Source organism: Alexandromys fortis, unplaced genomic scaffold (assembly GCF_014885135.2).
Source record: "Alexandromys fortis isolate MF-2015 unplaced genomic scaffold, M_Fortis_MF-2015_v1.1 scaffold_0, whole genome shotgun sequence".
Taxonomy (NCBI): domain Eukaryota; kingdom Metazoa; phylum Chordata; class Mammalia; order Rodentia; family Cricetidae; genus Alexandromys; species Alexandromys fortis.
In genome coordinates, this window is record NW_026067949.1 from 39,837,293 (window position 1) to 39,855,613 (window position 18,321).

General features: G+C 38.2%; 1 protein-coding gene across 22 annotated transcripts in view; it reads right to left on the minus strand.

Annotated features, from left to right (window-relative positions):
- The window catches only part of LOC126506295 (UDP-glucuronosyltransferase 2B17-like), a 252,277-nt gene that overhangs the window by 89,907 nt on the left and 144,049 nt on the right, over nucleotides 1-18,321 (minus strand). For 2 of the 22 annotated variants that reach the window (XM_050149741.1, XM_050149736.1), the window contains exon 4: nucleotides 7,972-8,059. The exons of 19 other annotated variants lie outside the window; for them this stretch is intronic. In XM_050149741.1, coding sequence (XP_050005698.1) covers nucleotides 7,972-8,059 — 88 coding nt within the window. Of the gene's footprint in view, nucleotides 1-1,499; nucleotides 3,327-7,283; nucleotides 7,504-7,971; nucleotides 8,060-18,321 lie in introns of those variants that run through there. One more of the 22 variants, XM_050149726.1, reaches the window with a different exon arrangement.

An 18,321-nucleotide genomic window follows, 5' to 3' on the forward strand; every position in this document is an offset into this window, starting at 1 on the left:
AAGACACTGGCTGAGTAGGTACCTGGACTCAGTATATTCTGTCCAAATTTCTCCTTGTATAGTTCTTTAAGAAGCATATGGACCTGACTGTTCCAATATGAGAACAGTACAAATATGGTCATGTTGTGTGGATCACATGTCTTGATCCTCCTGAGAAGCAGCTCCTCAGCCTTTGTGTTGAAGACTTTGAAATTACACTTTGTGCATGATCCTAGCTTTGGTTACCATCAAACTTCTAGCACTGTGGCTAAGCTCACATGTTCCCTCTTGTGCTCTCAGGGACTTTCTGGACCCCTGCTGTACTGGCTTGACACAGCTGAAGGACTTCACCATGGAATGGGTCCAGAGGATTGATCGTTTCTATCTCTATTCCCCAATGGAACCCTGCAGCAGCATTTTCTGACTGGAAACTGTTCCCTGCTTGGTGAGGTGTCTGTTAAATTTTTATTATCATTATATTACAAGAAATGTTTGTTATTGATAAACCGAGCCTAATTCAAAAGACAAATCTTGTGTGGACATCCTAATTGCCGAGCTCCTCGCAGCCCACTGTCCATGCTCTCTGCATGCTCACTCTTACTTGGTTGCCTAATTGTACAGCTGTTGAGCAAAGTGCAATTTTGAGAGCAACATTCAACCTTAACCGTAAACTTTGATCTTTCGAAAAATGCTAACTGGGGAAGGATTTTTTGCCAGAATTAATAAAGCATAGAACTTTCTTTGTCTCATTCATTATTTTCATAATCATGGAAGGGGAACCCAAAGACAGCAGACCTGAGCTAGTGGCATCTAATGTCTCTGTACCAACAGCTAGGGAGCCTGCATTGGACCAATATAGGTCCTCTGCATGTGGGTGAAATACGTGTAGTTTGATTTGTGTTTGGGATGCCTAGTAGTTGGACAAGGACCCGTCCCTGACGTATGAGCTAACTCCTTTGATCCTATTCTGTACTTTGGGATGTCTTGCTCTGCTTTGATGGAGGGGGAGGATGTTGGTCCTGTCGCAACTTGACATGCCATGCTATGTTGACTCCCATAGGGGACCTGCCCCTTTTAGTGGAGGAGGTATAGATGGAGGTTGGTCAGAAAGTGAATGCAGAGGATGGGAGGACAGTAGAGATGGGAAACTGCTGTTGTAGGGAAAATAAAGGAAAAAAATAAGAAAAACAAACAAAAATTAAAATTTACAGGCAAAACAAAACAAAAAGAAAAACATCTTTTACCATCATTTACAACACAATCTCCTTCTTCAACTTCTCTTAACATTGTCTGTCTTTCCTGCTGTGAGGCAATCATCAGTATCTATTATGATAAGATGTATGAATTTTGTCAGTAATTGTTTTAAATTAATTATTGAAATAACTTCCTCATATATATTTAATTACAAAACACCAAGCTGCAAACACAACTAATAAGAATATAAGAAGGGATATCAGGATGAGATCATTACTTCTGTAAATTTTTTCACACTAATAAAAGAATAAAAGAATAAAGGTAGCTTCTTTGTTTGAATTTTTCCACAATTTTTTTATTGATTGTTTGTGAATTTCACATTATATACCCCAATCCACTCATTTTCCAGTCCTTCCATATCTGCCTTCCAGCCTTGTAATATCCCTCCCCAAAAGACAATAGAAAATAAAAATTACAAAATAGTCTCCTGGTAGAAGCTGTAGTGTCTCACAGTGTGTCACACGGTGTACTCTTTAAACAAACAGCTTTCCTTGTGAATGTTTGCTGTAATGAGTCATTGGACTGGTTCAAGGACTCTGGGCTCTGCTACACTATCAGGGCTGGATCCTCAATGAGATTCCTCTGGGCTCTCCTGTGGCTGCCCTGTGTCATGGAGAGCCTGCACCCTTGGTTCTGCAGGATGGTTCTGTCCCATGAACTCCAGCAGCTCATAGATGTGGTATGTGTTGGGTGAGCCAGCTCAAAATCTTGGAACCGGGCCTGAGTGGTAGCTGAGTTGCTCAACGATGCTAGCTCTCCGTGATACCCAGGTGAGGTATGAGGCTGGCTTTTCTGTATCCACACAATCAGAGCTAACTGTTCCTCACCCTTGTCACAAGGGCCAACTTTCTGACACTGACAAGATGAGAGGTAAGGACCAGCTTTCCCACACTAATGAGGCTATGCTCATTTACACCTTCGTTTAGGGCCAGCTCTTCCTATCTGCTCAGGCAAGTTGCAGGGCTAGCTCACCCTAGTCCCGTGGCCAGCAATTGGTGGGTTTAGTTCTCTCATGCAGACACCATTGGGGCCAGCTCTCCCATAGTGGTCAGACAAGGAACTGGGACATAAATTCTACACTTTTATCTCTGTTGGTGCTACTTTGTGGTGGCTGGTGAGGGGCTGGATCAGCTCAGCACCATACTCAGACAACATCATGGCTTCAAATGGGAGCCCAGACGAAGAAGGTCCACTTTGCATGGACGTTGTCACAGACTCCTGCTAGAGAAGAGCCATGGCCCTCTGGAGCAGCACAGGTCCAGATCACACCATGGCCTCCAATAGCAGTGCAGGCCTCTCTCATCAGGCCGTTCCTTGTTGTCTTCACATCTCCAGTCCCGCCTCTCTTCACAGAGAACAAACTGCTGCCACTTCCCTTTCTGTCTCACCTCTCCAGCACATATTTGCCCAACATAATGCTGCATGCCCTGACTCATGCCGAGACCACTCCTTGGTTTTTAAATTTTCATTTTTGTTTGTTTTTGTTTGATGAAGAAGAGGGTTTATTTCATCTCATAGGTCCCTGTCCATTGCTGAGGAAAAGTAGGCCAGGGGTTCAAGGCAGGACTCAGGAGGCAGAACTGAAGCAGATACCATGGAGGAACTCTGCTTACTAGGTTGTTCCTTATCATTTGCTCAGCTTTTTTTCTTTTCATTATGTCTTTTATTTTGTGAGATTACAATATAATTGAATTATTTCTCCCTTTCCGTCTAATGAAGATATGCCTTGATAGAGTGATCAGTGAATGTTCAGAAGGCCGTTCATAAACTAGAACGATGCTGAAATGGAGTTGATGTGCATTCTCAATGAACTCTACTCACTCTTCATTTTCTTTCCTGTCTTTATAAACTTTCGATAAATGAATAAGAAGGATTTTATGGAAAGGAAAGCTATGGCTGCCACACAGGCCAGAAGGAATCCAATCACATCCAGAGAGTGGTACTGGTACCAGGTGAGGTTGTGTGCAAGTGGTCTCAGGTGCTTGGCCCCTTTGTGGCGCATGACAAACTCAATCCAGAAGATGACTCTGTCCAGGGGTTTCATGGGCTGGTCATGGTGAATGGTCGACAGCCACATTGCATTCTTTTTATAGCTGATAGAAGGAGAACAGACATTAACTTACATAAGAAATGAAAAAATGCACAAGTGTAAATTTTTGTATAAATATTAAAGATAATCCCACAATACAGAAAATACATATTTGTTTCATGTTCATGACAAGGAAGATCTTCAGAGGCATGTCTGATTTTTTTTGAGTATGCAAGATTAAGCATGTAAAAAGAAAAATAAAGATCAAATATCCCTAGAGTTTAGAGATAGCTAAATCTTAAATGCAAAATAAATCAAATGAGATATTATTTGAGTATATAAAGCTTCATTTACCAATTATTAGTAAATTTTGTGTACAAAATGTATACCAGTGTCAGGATGTAGAAGTCAAATCATTCTCAAGTCCTCATGGTGGTGCATATCTGTGTAAGGTTGATAAAGACTGAAAAGAGATTTTTATTGTATATCTATCAATGATTAGTGGTTTTAATTACAAATGTGTCCTGGTTCTCATTATTTAGCTCTAATAGCTTCTTCCAATTGCTTTTATATTTTTCTAAGTTAAGGTATCAAATATTTGATAAAATTAATAGAAAAAAATAAAAATAATTTTCTTCTCTTTTACTGTACTGAATTTATTACTTTTATTATTTTTATAAAATATTATCACAATAAACTTTTGCTATTACTTTTAAATATGTATGTGAGAGAGTATGTGTGCAAAGTGTGTAAACATGTGTGTGTGTGTATGTTTGTTATGAGATCTGTTGGAGATAGAGTAAAAGATGTTTGTAACCAACTGATGCAAGTGTTGAGAACAGAACTCTGGTCTGCTTCTAGGGTAGACCTTCCCTTATACACAGAGCCATCTTTCAAGCTTAATTTTTACTCTTATTGTTGATATTTGTTTTTTGTTAGCAATGTAATTTTAGAAGTATGAGGTGTAAAAATTTCACCCTGGATATCAAATACAAAGTGTACTTGATTCTAATGCTGAAATAATTATTGATGAACATATAAAGAAGAAGGGGTATAAAGACAAGTCATCAACTCTGATGTCAGTTTGATGCAGCAGAACTAGCAATTGTAATAATGGTAACTTACTGTCTTTTTATTTACAAAGCAAAATGAGAGAATTATGTATTTATTCTCATTTCTTGATCATCATTTCTTGGTATGCATGTTACATTTATTTAAAATTTAATTTGTAACTTATCTGAACTAACAATTGGCTCTCCCCTCTAAAAATTGGTGTCAATGTGATTGACTAAAATCTATATAAAACCTGAGAAAGCTTGAAAAGGAATTCTAGACACAAAAATACAGAGATTAACACAGCTTCTTGGTGTTTTCTGGCAGCATGCTCCAGCTCCCTTAAGAAAGGTTTTCTGATTCATTAGCGACCATTTTGAAATGCCAGCTTTCTGGACTTGCTGCCAGTGTGACCTCTGGCTCTTTTGGGAGACGGATATTTGGAAGGGTTTGTGAGCAGACTGCTGCAACTTGCTTACTGGTGGCATGGACTGGCTGTGTACCTGACATTGGGCTGTGGGCATGGCACTCAGAGGCAACAAACAGCTCTGCCATGCTGAACTGTGCCGAGCAAGCAGGACATTCCAGATATATCATAGTAATTGCACAACTTGAGTTTTAGAACGGACATGCAAGCAGGAAGTACCACATATACAATAGTAATGGTGCAGTTTAAGTTTTAAGAAGCACTTAGCATTTTAAGAAGCACTCCAGGACAGTAAAGAATTATAGGTACACAATTGGACAGATTCAGAAATAAAAGACCTCTAAATGCTTCACAGAGTCGGATAAATGTATGTAGCCTTGAGAGAGAGAAAGACAAGAGCATTAAGAGTTGGAAAATAAGAAAATATATGAAAAAAACAGTCTTTAAAGAGACAGAGTTTAGACAGTCATAGAATAAATGGAGTAGAGAAAAATGAGCCACATAAAGATAATGGAAAATTCATAGAAATCTGGAATATGTATATTATTGTGTTTTCTTTGAGTGTTTTGACTGTGAAGGAGCTACTTACAAAGAGATATTTTATTATATGGGCTGCTAAACTAAATCAACATGTATATTATAAAGGTATCACAACTTCCACATTTAGGTTTAAGGATGTGTTGCTTTGGAAAAGAGGTTCTTCTCTTGTTTCCACAGAGGTTGATAACCTGTGGATTGCTTCCAGACCAGTGTGGTTGATGGACCAAGACCCCTGAAAGGTTGCCTTGAGCACCCTTCAAAAAATTACATTGTCTAGTAAAAAGCAGGAAGGGTTTGGAGAAAAACTATGCCCATATTCCTAAATATTATTTATAAATGTCTCTTTATATTTAAAGGGGGATATATTATAGAGATTTGCATTTGTATGGATCTTGGTTTATTGATGCAAATCTAAGGTCAATCTTATTATATGTATATTAATACTCTTGATTAAGGTATTGTGATTGTGTTGTTCATTTAAAAATATAATGCATAATTAAAAATATAGGTTAATAGATAGTCATATATAATAAGCAAGCTTGTAGTCATTTTAGGTTTTCTAGATATATAGAGAGATATTTCATTTAGTTATTTTTCAAATCATTCAGAGACCTTCATAATATGGCATTCAAATGTTTTAAGATATTAGAACTTTTCATGACAATGAGACATATCTATACCTGGCAGCACAAGCTACTTCAAGAAGAAGATGGGCATCAAAGAGTCTTCTAATGTAGTTCATTAGTCATTTGGGCAAGAAACTGCTCTTGTGTGGCCACATAAATGGAAGTGCAGGATTTGCTGAGAAATGACTGCTGAACTTGCCTAAAGGTGAGATGGTTCTTTGGGGTTCCTGCTACATGAAAGAATCTGCCAGATGTTCTGCAGGACACAGAAGAAAGTGACCGGCAAACTTCCAGTATATAAGCTGAAGTATTTTTAAGACTTCCTGTTTTATTAAAAAGTCTGCTGGATACTATGGGCCTGTAGCCTGAAGATGCCCCAACAATACAAAAGAACTTTAGGTGACAATCCAGGCAGCAAAATGTCTCTTTCAATTCTACAATTTTTGAAGTTGCTTAAAAGCACCTCCTTTTACTTAGGCAATGTCATATCCTTCTGGAGTGTTTGATAGAGTTAAAGACTTTATACTTATCGTTTTACTTAGTTATGATAAAGGTTAAGTAGATATAAATATTGTAACTATATTCTTGCTTGATAACTGTTTTATTAAATGCAATTTTACTGTGTTAAAGACTTCCTTTTTCTTTAGAAAGAAAAGGGAAAATGGTACGGGAGGTCCTTCTGTCTGTGTGTTTCATTTGTTGGTTAATGAATAAAGAACTGGCTTGGCCTACAGCATGGGAGGAGGAAGGCAGCATCAGAAAGACGCCATGGAGCTGCTGCTGGAGACAGATGTGCTGAAACTTTGCCTGTAAGCCACTGCCATGTAGTGATATACAAATTAATAGAAATGTGCTAAATTAATATTTAAGAGTTAGCCATTAAAAAGCTAGAGTTAATGGGCCAACCAGTGATTTAATTAATATAGTTTCTGTGTGATTATTTCAGGTCTGGGTGGGAAGGAACAAGCAAGCGACTCTCCCCTCCAACATTTACTTTCACTTCACTTATTGGCTATTGAAGTTTTGTACTTAAAACTCTGACCAATTACTTTACTAAAGGAATTGAAAATAAAAATTGTCCAGAGATGGTGGCATATGCCTGTTAGACAAGCTGTTTGGAGGATTACGTTGAAGAATTAAGCAATTAGAACCAGTTTGATTTACATAGGAAAGAAATATAAAGCAAAACATGGAAATAAAAAGTAATAACAAGAAGAGTGAAAACCCTATGCCACTAAATCATGCCCTAATTTGTCTCTGTACCTTCCATTATTTTTGTCTTCAAAATAATTCTTGCTCCGTTGGCCTTCAGTAAGAATCACAATTAATGATAAAGAAATACCAACAGGTATACATTTCAAAAGGTTATACTCACAATGGATTATCTATGACAGCCTCCAGTGCACTGAGTAAATCTGCCCTTGTCATTGTTCTGAAATCTAATGAAACAGCTGCTCCTTTGGCTACTATGGAGGCGATGTTATCATGTTGCTCTCCAAACAAAGGAATGCCAATCATAGGGATTCCAAAATGGATCGCCTCATAGATTCCATTGGCTCCACCATGAGTTACAAAGGCTTTGGTTTTTGGATGACCTAGAATAACATGAATTCAGGATGACATTAATTAGCAGTCTTAGACATGAAATGAGGAATGTGCATTATCTGGAACAGAAAGATTTTCTGCATGAAGATTAATTTTACTTAATTCAATTTATTAATTTAGTTTACCACACAACTTCTGTTTCCCCTCACTTTTCATCCCAAGAAAACCTATGTGAAGATTCTAATACTCATAACCTTGGTGAAATGTTTTCCTCTCTCAGAGTAAGAAGAAACTAAATTTCCAGAGAGAGATTTTGCAGAATTGCTTTGGACTTGAGAGTTGAACTATGAAATTCGAATTTCCAGTTGAACACATTGGGTACATGGTAGCTAAGAGAAAATGAGTATTAAAAAGACCAACTGCATACCAGAACTTATCTTAAATAAATAATACATCCACTAAGTGTAATATAAAGGATTTTGAAGTCAACTAGGATAGGTTTGTTCTGAGAGTCTTACCTAGAAGGTCATTCTGGGGGAGCCATTTGTAAACTCTGGTATTGGATCCTAAGGTGTCTGGTGTTTTGCCCTCAAATCTCCAAAGAACCTGTTAAAGATTAGATCATCTTTATTGCTGGAGTCAAACTTAGTATTATATAGATTAAATAAGTTATATTAGGAATATAAATATATAATATGCATATATGTATGTAAGAGCATTCATAAAGATGATGCTATGAATTTGAAAGAGAGCTAGGAGAATGCATATGAGAGGGTTTGGAGGAATAACAAAAAAGGAGAAATAATGCAATTGTAATTTCAAAACAGAAATTGTAAAAATAAATCTTTTTGTGTTTAAATATAACATATGTAAATACCTCCCATAAAAATGGATGAAGACATCAGAAAGGGTAAATATTGAGAACTCTAGAGAGACTGAAAAGAAGATTGTGCTAGCAGAGTCTGTACTTATTTTTACATTCAGGCAGGTTGAACATAATCATCATTTTTCTAAGCAGAGATGTTTAGACAAATGAGATAGCTAATGATGCATGAAAATATTTAGTATACTCCATGGCAATATAATCCAATCTCAGTGAAGAGTGGCACATTATTAATAACTCATATTTTACATTAACATATTTTGACTGTTCTAAAATTCTACTTTTAACACCATTATATTTTATATGCTTTTGGGCGTTTACTTTTACCTGTTCTACGTCATTTTCATTGAATTTCAAGTTTTTAATCTTTGATTATTTATTCATGACATACTTATATGATCCACAATTTTCTCTTGTCTGAAGTTCCTTGAAACAATGCCATTGTGTTGGCCAATAGAAATATGGAGTCATCTGGCCCATCCAGAGAGTAATTTTATATAGTGTACTTTTGGAACATAATCCAGAAATGGAGTCATATGAGCAGAATTCTGAGTGCTTGAGAGAGCACTCTAAGAAAAGAAGACAAGAATCTTATGACCTCAATTTCTTCAAAATGTTACCCTTTTTTTGGTAAGTGTGTTTCACACCCCTTCCAGGTATAGCAGATATGAATGGGTCTATTTCAGGTTAACCACTGCTTGCTATTGTCATCCAGATAAAGTTTACACTGCCCTTTGTGCATTTCTGTTGTGGTTTGATAGAAAATGGCCCCCTAAGGGAGTGGCAATATAAGGAGATATGGCCTTGTTGGAGGAAGTATGTCACTGTGGAGTGGGCTTTGAGATCTCTTTGCCCCAAACTTATATCAGTGTGACTTTCAGTCGATTTCACAATCTGAATTCCTAATGAAAATATTGAGTTATTGAAAATGAAAGGACAGTTATTGTTAAAGATTGGCCTTTAACAGTTTTGCATTTAAAAGATTGCTTTTATACTATACATATTCTTTCTGATAATAAGGTACATTTTGGCTTTACTCTTCCTTCATTCAATCATAAAAAAGCTTAGCTGTAAAATCAATGGGTTTTATTACTTTGAAGGCATGACATAATTCCCTATTATGTGTTTATTCTATGCAGGAAAGGTTTTAGAGCTCATGAGGGAGGCCTTTCCTCAGGCTTATGTTTGTTAAATTCAAACCTGGGGCTCCCTGTTCCCTGATACTCAGCTCCAGAACCATGTTTGCCTGAATCGTGTCATATATCCCTTCATATGATAATGCTTAAATGAGGTAACACATTTAAATGTATTTTTTATTACAGATGCCATGGTCATGATGTCTCTTCAAAGCAATAGAAACCTAAATAAGAGGCTATGGAAAAAGGTTTTTTTTTTTTTTGTCACACATGCCTTGTCATAGTGATCTTATACAATTTCAAATCATGTGATCTTTACTCATATGACCTTTCTTAACCCTCAGAATATATATTGTTTGATTCTCCGAATAGAGTTCACTTTTGCTTATGATTATAACCCCAAGTTTTCAGAAGAAGGTGCTTTAGATGAAGAAGTATCTGACAAAGTCTGAATGAATGTTTGGAAGGTATACAAATAAGAGGAAGAGATCCCCATTCAATTTGGGTCACTTAGGCAATGATTTGAACTATTATTACAATACTAAAGGAAGATAAGGAGGTTATTAATCATGAGGAAGAGATGACTAAGTCCTTGCATGACTATAAACTGGATGATAGAATCTTAAAATTAATAAAGAAAGAAAATCAAATAAATTTTCCCAGTGTAGGTAAAATCAAAGTAAATACAGTGCCACTGTCAACTATGATGGCTCCCTCAGCTAGCTTTTTTGGAGTCTCCTTTAAAAATGTTTCCTGTCTTGCCTAAGGCACTCCTGAAGCATGTGGCAAGGAATCTGATAATCAACCTAATCTTTCATTCTTTCTACTTTTTAATGAGGATTTCAGAGAACTTATGCAAAAGCCAACTTTACAATCTAGACAAGCTAGGGCACGACACAAAAAAGGAATTAATTTACCAATTACTCACTGGCCTCATGGGCTCAGCTTTGTGTTTCAGTGAACGTTCGACAAAATCAAGGTGTTTATCGTGGGTTAAACATTAATAAAGTGAAAGATTTTAGAAGGTTTGTGCTTTCTGTGGATACACTGCTCCATGTAGTTATGGATCTTTCTGTTTGGAACAATAATGCACAATTGTTGCTGTGTGATTTTCATATAATTGTTAAAAAGGTTCTTAGTCCGTTAAAACTTCTTTAGTGTCAACAGTGGTTTGCAGATAAAGCCCATGAAAATTTGTACAGCTAGGAATGAGGGGTAATCCTAAATATCACATATGAAATTCTGACAGGGTGTGATATATTTGTATCAACAGATTATCAGCTGCATAATATGCTTCTGACAGCTCTCTCACACATTAAGGATGTAACTATGGCTTCCTTGCCATTTCCTCTCTTCCAAGTCTTTTAAGGTTACACACACAATATTGGAGACTTATACTGCTTCAAAGAGGTGGACTTCTATTGGGTTGCAGTAGATTATCCATGAATGCAATCATAGTTCATACAGAAATCATTAATGAAGATTTAACAGAGCAAATTGCAGTCACGAATACAGTGCCCACTAATTGTTCACTTAAGTCAGAAAAAATTGCAGTTATTACTATTGTCTATATAGCTGTTCACAAAGAAACATGCTTTTTGAGCAAAGACTCAGTACAAGTAAGACTATGTAGATTTAAGGACCTTACTAAAGAAATATGTTAAACCGTCATTGGACTTAAAGTAAAGGGAAAAATGTTTACAGTATTAATTAATTATAATGGGAGAACGTTTCCATTACAACCATGGAATAATGGGCACCTGGATGGCTTGTTATGGGGGGTAAATTCAACCCTAATAAAGTTGGGAACTATGAATTCTAAAAGATTAAACATAATGCTACAAAATTACAAGGTATTGGCCCAGAAGACATAATGGAAATCCTCCAGCCTTGTGCTACACATATTCTGATTGATTTGTGTAAAGAGACTTTCTACAACAGACTCATGCAGAGATCTATATTCCCACATCTAATGATACCTATATTCCAAATCAGAATTCTAATGAAAGGTTGGGTTGTCAAAAATGAAAAAGACTAGGAAAACAGTTGCAAGGGATTATGGGTTCTATATTCCCAAGTATATGGGGACATAAGTACAACTTAGTATTTCATAGGAGTGAAAAATTATATAAAAACCTAGTGACCCTGTCTGGACATCTCAATGGCTTGTTTCTAAGGAGAAGATATGGGCTCTTCACAAGGTCATCAGAGAACAGTGAAAAACAGGCACATAGAGTCACCCTTTCCTCCTAGGAATCCTCCTGGTTTTGTAATTAAAAAATAATCTGGTAAATGGAGATGGATGATTGACTTGTGAAATGTTATTGCCACCATGTGGCCAATGGGAGCTTTACAGCCTGGTTTACCTAAAGACAGCTACTGTTAGCCTTCAATAGTTTTGCATTTGTAAAAAATGGTTTTTTACTATACATATTCATCCTTATAATAAGGTACATTTTGGCTTTTCTGTTCCTTTATTCAACCATAAAGGATCTCAGTTCTGACATTAATGGACTGTATTAAACCAAGACATGACAAAATCCCCTATCATGCGTCAATACTATGCAGCAAATTATTTAGAGCCTGTGAGGGAAGCCTTCCCTGGCGTGGCCTTAGATTTGTTAGGTTCAAATCTTGAACAAATTGCTAAGGTGCTTATTTAATATTGCAAAGTTTTCCTGGCTCCCTGGTTTTGCCTCCATTCCTCAGTTCCTACCTGTGGGACCTTCCTGGCTGACATACCCTGCCCCCTATCTTGAATTCTACAGCCCAAGGGGCCGGGCTGTTCTTCCCTACATAACCCAACCATTATGACAACCTGCTCTTTTTCATGCTTTTGTTCTCCAGGCTGCTTCACCTGATTCCTCTCTACCCTCTTCTTTCCCCTCTCCCCGGTCCTCACATGGCCCAGCTCTGTCTGGTCATGACCTCTCTATACTCTTTGAGATATCACTGTCCCTGCCTCTTGCTCTGCTCTCTCACATATCTATAATAAATCATCTTCTCCAGCATACATAAGAAGTTACATCCTTTCCTTATCTTTTTATTTCTTTTTTATTCAATATTATTAATTACATGGATGATTGTCCTGTTAGTCTTTCCCAAAGAGAAAGAGCTACAATCCATATAGGACATGACTCAGGATGTACTACATAAATATGGGCTTATTATTACACCTGGAAAAGTACAGCAATGAAACAACTGTGTAGTGTCTGGGGTAATTAGTTACTAGAACAACTGCTAAGCAACTCCATACTTCCCCTACAAATGTCCATTCGACAATTTAAACACATTAAATGCTTTTCATAGACCATTAGGGTATGTTAATTTTCTGTATACCATTTTATGAATGCCTAATTATGACCTAGCCAATCTATCTAAAATTCAGAAAGGAGAGATAGCATTCTATAGTTCTTAGCTTTATCTTGAGTGGTAATGGAAGAATTATAATTATTTGATTTTAAATTAAAAGAGGCATTGCATATTGTGTAGTCTCATAACCACAAGTTGGAGTGACATCTTTTGGCGTGACATTTGTCAGGGTTCAGCCTTGATAGGTTTTGCAAGTTCCAGGGTAGCGGCATGTGTATGAGAAAACTCAGGTAGGAAGAACAGAGATATGAAAGACAGACATAAGGATAGAAGCAGGAGGATTATCCAGTGAATACTGAATAGTGAATGTGTTTGTTTTTCATATGTTATATACCCCAATCCAAAAAGAGGGGAAGAAGGCAAAAGACTGATTTAACATGACACAAAGAACAAATGGAACAATTACTTGCTTCAATACTTGAGACATCAACTCACAATTTCCTGAGTTAAGCTTTCTGATGTTTTAGGGAAGACATACAGTGACTAGACTTTAGACCAAGTATCCTATAGGCAGCTACTCCCTGGGGCAAACCTATCTTATCCTTAAAGGAACAGGAATGGTTTGAATTCTCTGGCCTTTGCTCAATGTGGAGTGGAACCAGTTCTGTGGACCCCCCACAGTGTGGATCCCTTGCTGCCTTTAAACTTATTTTCACTACTCAGTTGTCTCCTAGAGGCAGTGCAGCACAAAAGGATAAGCCTTTAGAACTGACTTATTTATACCAAAAGGGCCATAAAATAAATACTAACTGCTTACCTTCCTTTTCTTGCTCAATCAGTAAATCAATGTAAACACCAATATGACATTTATCCTTGTTGCATCTGACTAACAATCAGTTTTAAAGAGAGTTACAGAACTGTATGGGTTTTCAATTTTTTTTTATACATTACTATGTAAGGATAGAAAACTGTTTTACATTTAACTGCATACCTTATTATTTCTTGGAATGTGTTTTTGCCCTTCTCCCAGATGTAGTAGAAATGAGTGGATCTACTTCAGGGTAACCACTACTGCTTGCTGCTGTTATCCAGATAATGTATAGACTGCTCTTTGTGTGCCTCTGTGGAAAAACATGTTTTTGCCACACAAGGCTCCTCATAACTGACGCATGTTTTGCTCGTAAGACCTTTCTTAACCTTCAGCACATAAGTTGTCTGATTCTCTGAATAAGTTGACCACAGCCTGAGACTTTATTCTACTTCATTTTCAATCCCATTCTCCCAGGTCTCACTACTCCTGGAGCAGGGACAGTTTAGGTTTTAAAATAAAACATTCAACCAGCTGTATCACATTCTCCCCCCAAAAACTTTTGTTCTTTGTAAAGTTATTTATGCAGACCAATAGGCTGAGAACATGCCTGCGCATTGGGAGTCCACCTGCCATCTAAATGATGACTATGACCACAGAAAGTGAAACTTACATCTCTTTTTGTCTTCACTTCTTTGGGAGGTCATAGAGTATCCTGTTGTCACAGTCATCCCCCTGCATCAATCTTCTCCAAATTAGCCCTTTCCTATCCTTTCTACTCAGTGCCTCTAAAAAGATTCCCTCAAGAACAGATGTGTACTCCAAATATTCATGGATTCTCTGTGACAGAAAAACCAGTCTCAAGCTGAAGCCTACCATAGGTGCTAATGTTGAAATTCTCAGACAGATCTCATAAAATCACGCATTAGCCTCACAGTTAACATGAATTTGCTATGTGGCTGATAAACTCAACTACAGGATGACATCAACAAATAAATGTAGGCAATTAAAGAGAGGCTGTTCCACTACAAAACTTAAAAACATTCATAAACATTCAAATTTAATCCATAGAAAATTACTTTGTAGTATGCTTTATGAAGTGACTGATCTGAAACTTTATTTTTTACCTTATGTTCCTTTGGTTCCTTTCTTATTTTCCTATATCATCCTTGACTGGTAGGACTTTTATTCTGACTGGTTAAGAACAGAGTTGTGAGTTTCATCTTTTATGATTCAGACATCACTGTGAGGGAAGCACCCGTCTTTAACTTTCCCTTAGATATTTCTCCTACAAATACTGGCAGGCCAACTGCGAGAGTTATCCAAGAAGAGGCTAGAGCTAGTGGGCCAGGCAGCAATTTAATTAACACAATTTTCCATATGGTTATTTCGGGGAGTAAGCTAGCCAGGCGGCCGGGACACAGTCGCTGCTTCTCATACTACAGATTGGCACTCCAACGTGATGGACTAAATCCACTTAAAAACCTGAGAGGGCTTAAAAAGGACACAGAGAGAGTTTAACACAGCTTTTTGCTGTTTGCTGGCTGAGTATCACAACTCCTTTAAGAGAAATTTTCATGATTCGGCTGTATGGGTGGGGGGGGAAGCTGTGCCATTTTAAATCAAGGCTTCCTGGGCCCTGCTGCCAGTGCAAACTCCAGCTATGGAGCATTCATGGGCTTGGATGTTTGTGTACTCCCTCAGGGTTGGGAACAAAGTAGCTGAGACCATGCCTGTGGCTCAGATCTTCCTGCTTGGGTAGGCAGCAGGATCAGGTCTACTAGAAAGGGGCGGTTTGGAAATACCAGTTTCTGGGCTGTGCCACCATCACGATTACTGTCTGGCTCCTGCAGTCGACAGAGCTTTTCAATGGGGTTTGTGAGTAAAGTACTACGGCTTGCTTGATGGCAACTGGACTCACTGTGTGCCTGAAAGGGAGGCGCTATGTGGCTCAGAGACACAAGTGACTCAGAGGTACAAACAGCTCCACCATGCTAGCAGTACTGTGTACATGGCTCAGAAGTACATGCTGAACTGTGCTGATCTCAGGCAGGAACTATCATAATTATGATAATAACAGCACAGTTAAGGTTTAGACTGTGTAGTAAACTGTTGGTACTGTATTACCCCTACATGGCGCAACTTAAGTTCTTAAGAGGTGCTTAGCATTGTAAGAAGTGCTCCTTTGCATGCAAATGGATGGAAATAGAAAACACTATCCTGAGCGAGGTAACCCAGACCCAAAAAGATGAACATGGGATGTACTCACTCATAATTGGTTTCTAGCCATTAATAAAGGTCACAGAGTGTATACCTGGTGAACCTAAAGAAGCTAAATAAGAAGGTGAACCCAAGAAAAAACATATAGTTATCCTCTTGGCTAAGGGAAGTAGATAAAATTGCCGGGGAGAAAATTGGGATCTTGGGGGTGGGGTGGGTTGGGGATAAGGGGGGACGGGGAGAGAAAAGTGAGAAGGGGAGGATTGGGGGAACTTGGGGAAACAGGAAGATTGGGATAAAGGAAGGTTGGATAGGGGAGCAGGGAAGCACATATCTTAGTTAAGGGAGCCACCTTAGTGTTGGCAAGAGACTTGAACCTAGAGTGGCTCCCAGGAGCCCAAGGCGATGTCCCCAGTTAGTCCCTTGGGAAGCTGAGGATAGGGAACCTGAAATGACCCTATCCTATAGCAATACTGACGAATATCTTTCATATCACCATAGAACCTTCATCTGGTGATGGATGGAGATAGAGACAGAGACCCACACTGGAGCACTGGACTGAGCTCCCAAGGTCCCAATGAGGAGCAGATGGAGGGAGAACACGAGCAAGGATGTCAGGACCACGGGGGGTGCACCCACCCACTGAGACAGTGGGGGCTGATCTATTGGGAGCTCACCAAGGCCAGCTGGACTGTGACTGAAAAAGCATGGGATAAAACCGGACTCTCTGATCATGGCGAACAATGAGGACTGATGAGAAGCCAAGGTCAATGGCAAGGGGTTCTGATCCTACTTTCATGTTCCGGCTTGGTGGGAGCCTAGCCAGTTTGGATGTTCACCTTCCTAGACATGGACGGAGGGGGGAGGACCTTGGACTTTCCACAGGGCAGGGAACCATGACTGCTCTTTGGATTAGAGAGGGAGGGGGAGAGGAGTGGGGGGAGGGGGAGAAGAGTAGGGGGAGGGGGAGGGAAAAGGGAGGCTGGGAGGAGGCGGAAACTTTTTTTTCTTATTCTCAATAAAAAAAATTACAGATTCACAATAGGACAGATTCAGACATAAATGACCTCTAAATGGGTCATAGTGTTAGATAGGCATACATAGGCTTGGGAAAGAGAAGAAACAGAGTATTAAAAAGTCATAAAGTAAAGTTAATGCTAAAAAGGGGTAAAGTCTTTAAAGAGACAGAGTACAGATAGTCATAGATTAAAAGAAGTAAAGAAAAGTAAGCCATGTAAAAATGGAAAATTCACAGGGAGCCTGGATTCTGTATATTATTGTGATTTCTTTGAATCTTTTGACTGTAAAGGAGCTAAGTACAGAGAAACACTTCATTATATGGACTAAGCTAAGCCAGCATATGCTCTAAAGGTATCATGACTTCAGAATTTGGGTCTAAGGATATGATGCTTTGGAAAAGAGGTTCTTCTTTTGTTTTCACAGAAGATGAGACCCTGTGGATTGATACTAGACCAATATGGTATGATAGAACATGCCTTCCTGAAAGGTGTTCATTGTGAACACCTTCAAAAAATTACTTCACTCAACTGCCAACTGAGATGAACTTAGCACACAGGCTATACCACGAAAGACCTGAATAACAGTGCCCCCATACAATACGAAACAGTTTAGAGAGACAAAACTACATCTATATTCCCACATATAGTTTATAAATATTCTTTTACATATATAGGGGGATATGATAGAGAGATGAATAATTTGCATTGGTATGGATTTTGCTTTATTGGTATAAATTTAAGGTCAATCTTGTTATATGTATATTTCTGCTCTTGATAAAGGTATTGTGATTGTGTAGATCATTTAAAAATGCAATGTATAATTAGGAAATATAAGTTGTTAATGGATAATCATCAATAATAGTCAAGCTTGTAATCATGTTAGATTTTCTAGATATATAGAGGTATATTTCAGTTAGATAGGCATTTTCATATCTTTCAAAGACTACAAAATATGGCATTTAATGTTTTAATAACTTAGGACTTTCCATGACAATGAGACACGTCTGCTCCTGGCAGCACCAGCTACTTCAAGAGGAAGATGGGCAACAAAGAGGCTTCTTATGGAGTGTGCTAGCCATGTGGGCAAGAAACTGCTCTTGCCTGGACTGTTGCATAAACTGAACACAAAGAACCCACAGAGAGAGGACTGCTGAACTTGCCTAAAGGTGAGATTATCCTTCAGGGTTTCTATTTTATGAAAGAGTCTGTGAGACATTCTGCAGGGTACAAAAGAAAGTGACTGAACTGTCTTTGAAATTTCCTGCTTCATGAAAATGTTTGCTGGATACTATGGGCATGAAGGCTGAAGATGGATGCCCCAACAGTACGGAAGAACTTTGGGTGACTGTATAGGCAGCGAGATGTCTCTGTCAATTCTAGAGTTCTGGAAGTTGCTTACTTCCAGTTTACATAGGTAATATTATATCCTTCTGCAGTCTTTGATAGAGTTGAAGAATAGATAGATAGTTATAGTTTTCCTTAGTTATGGT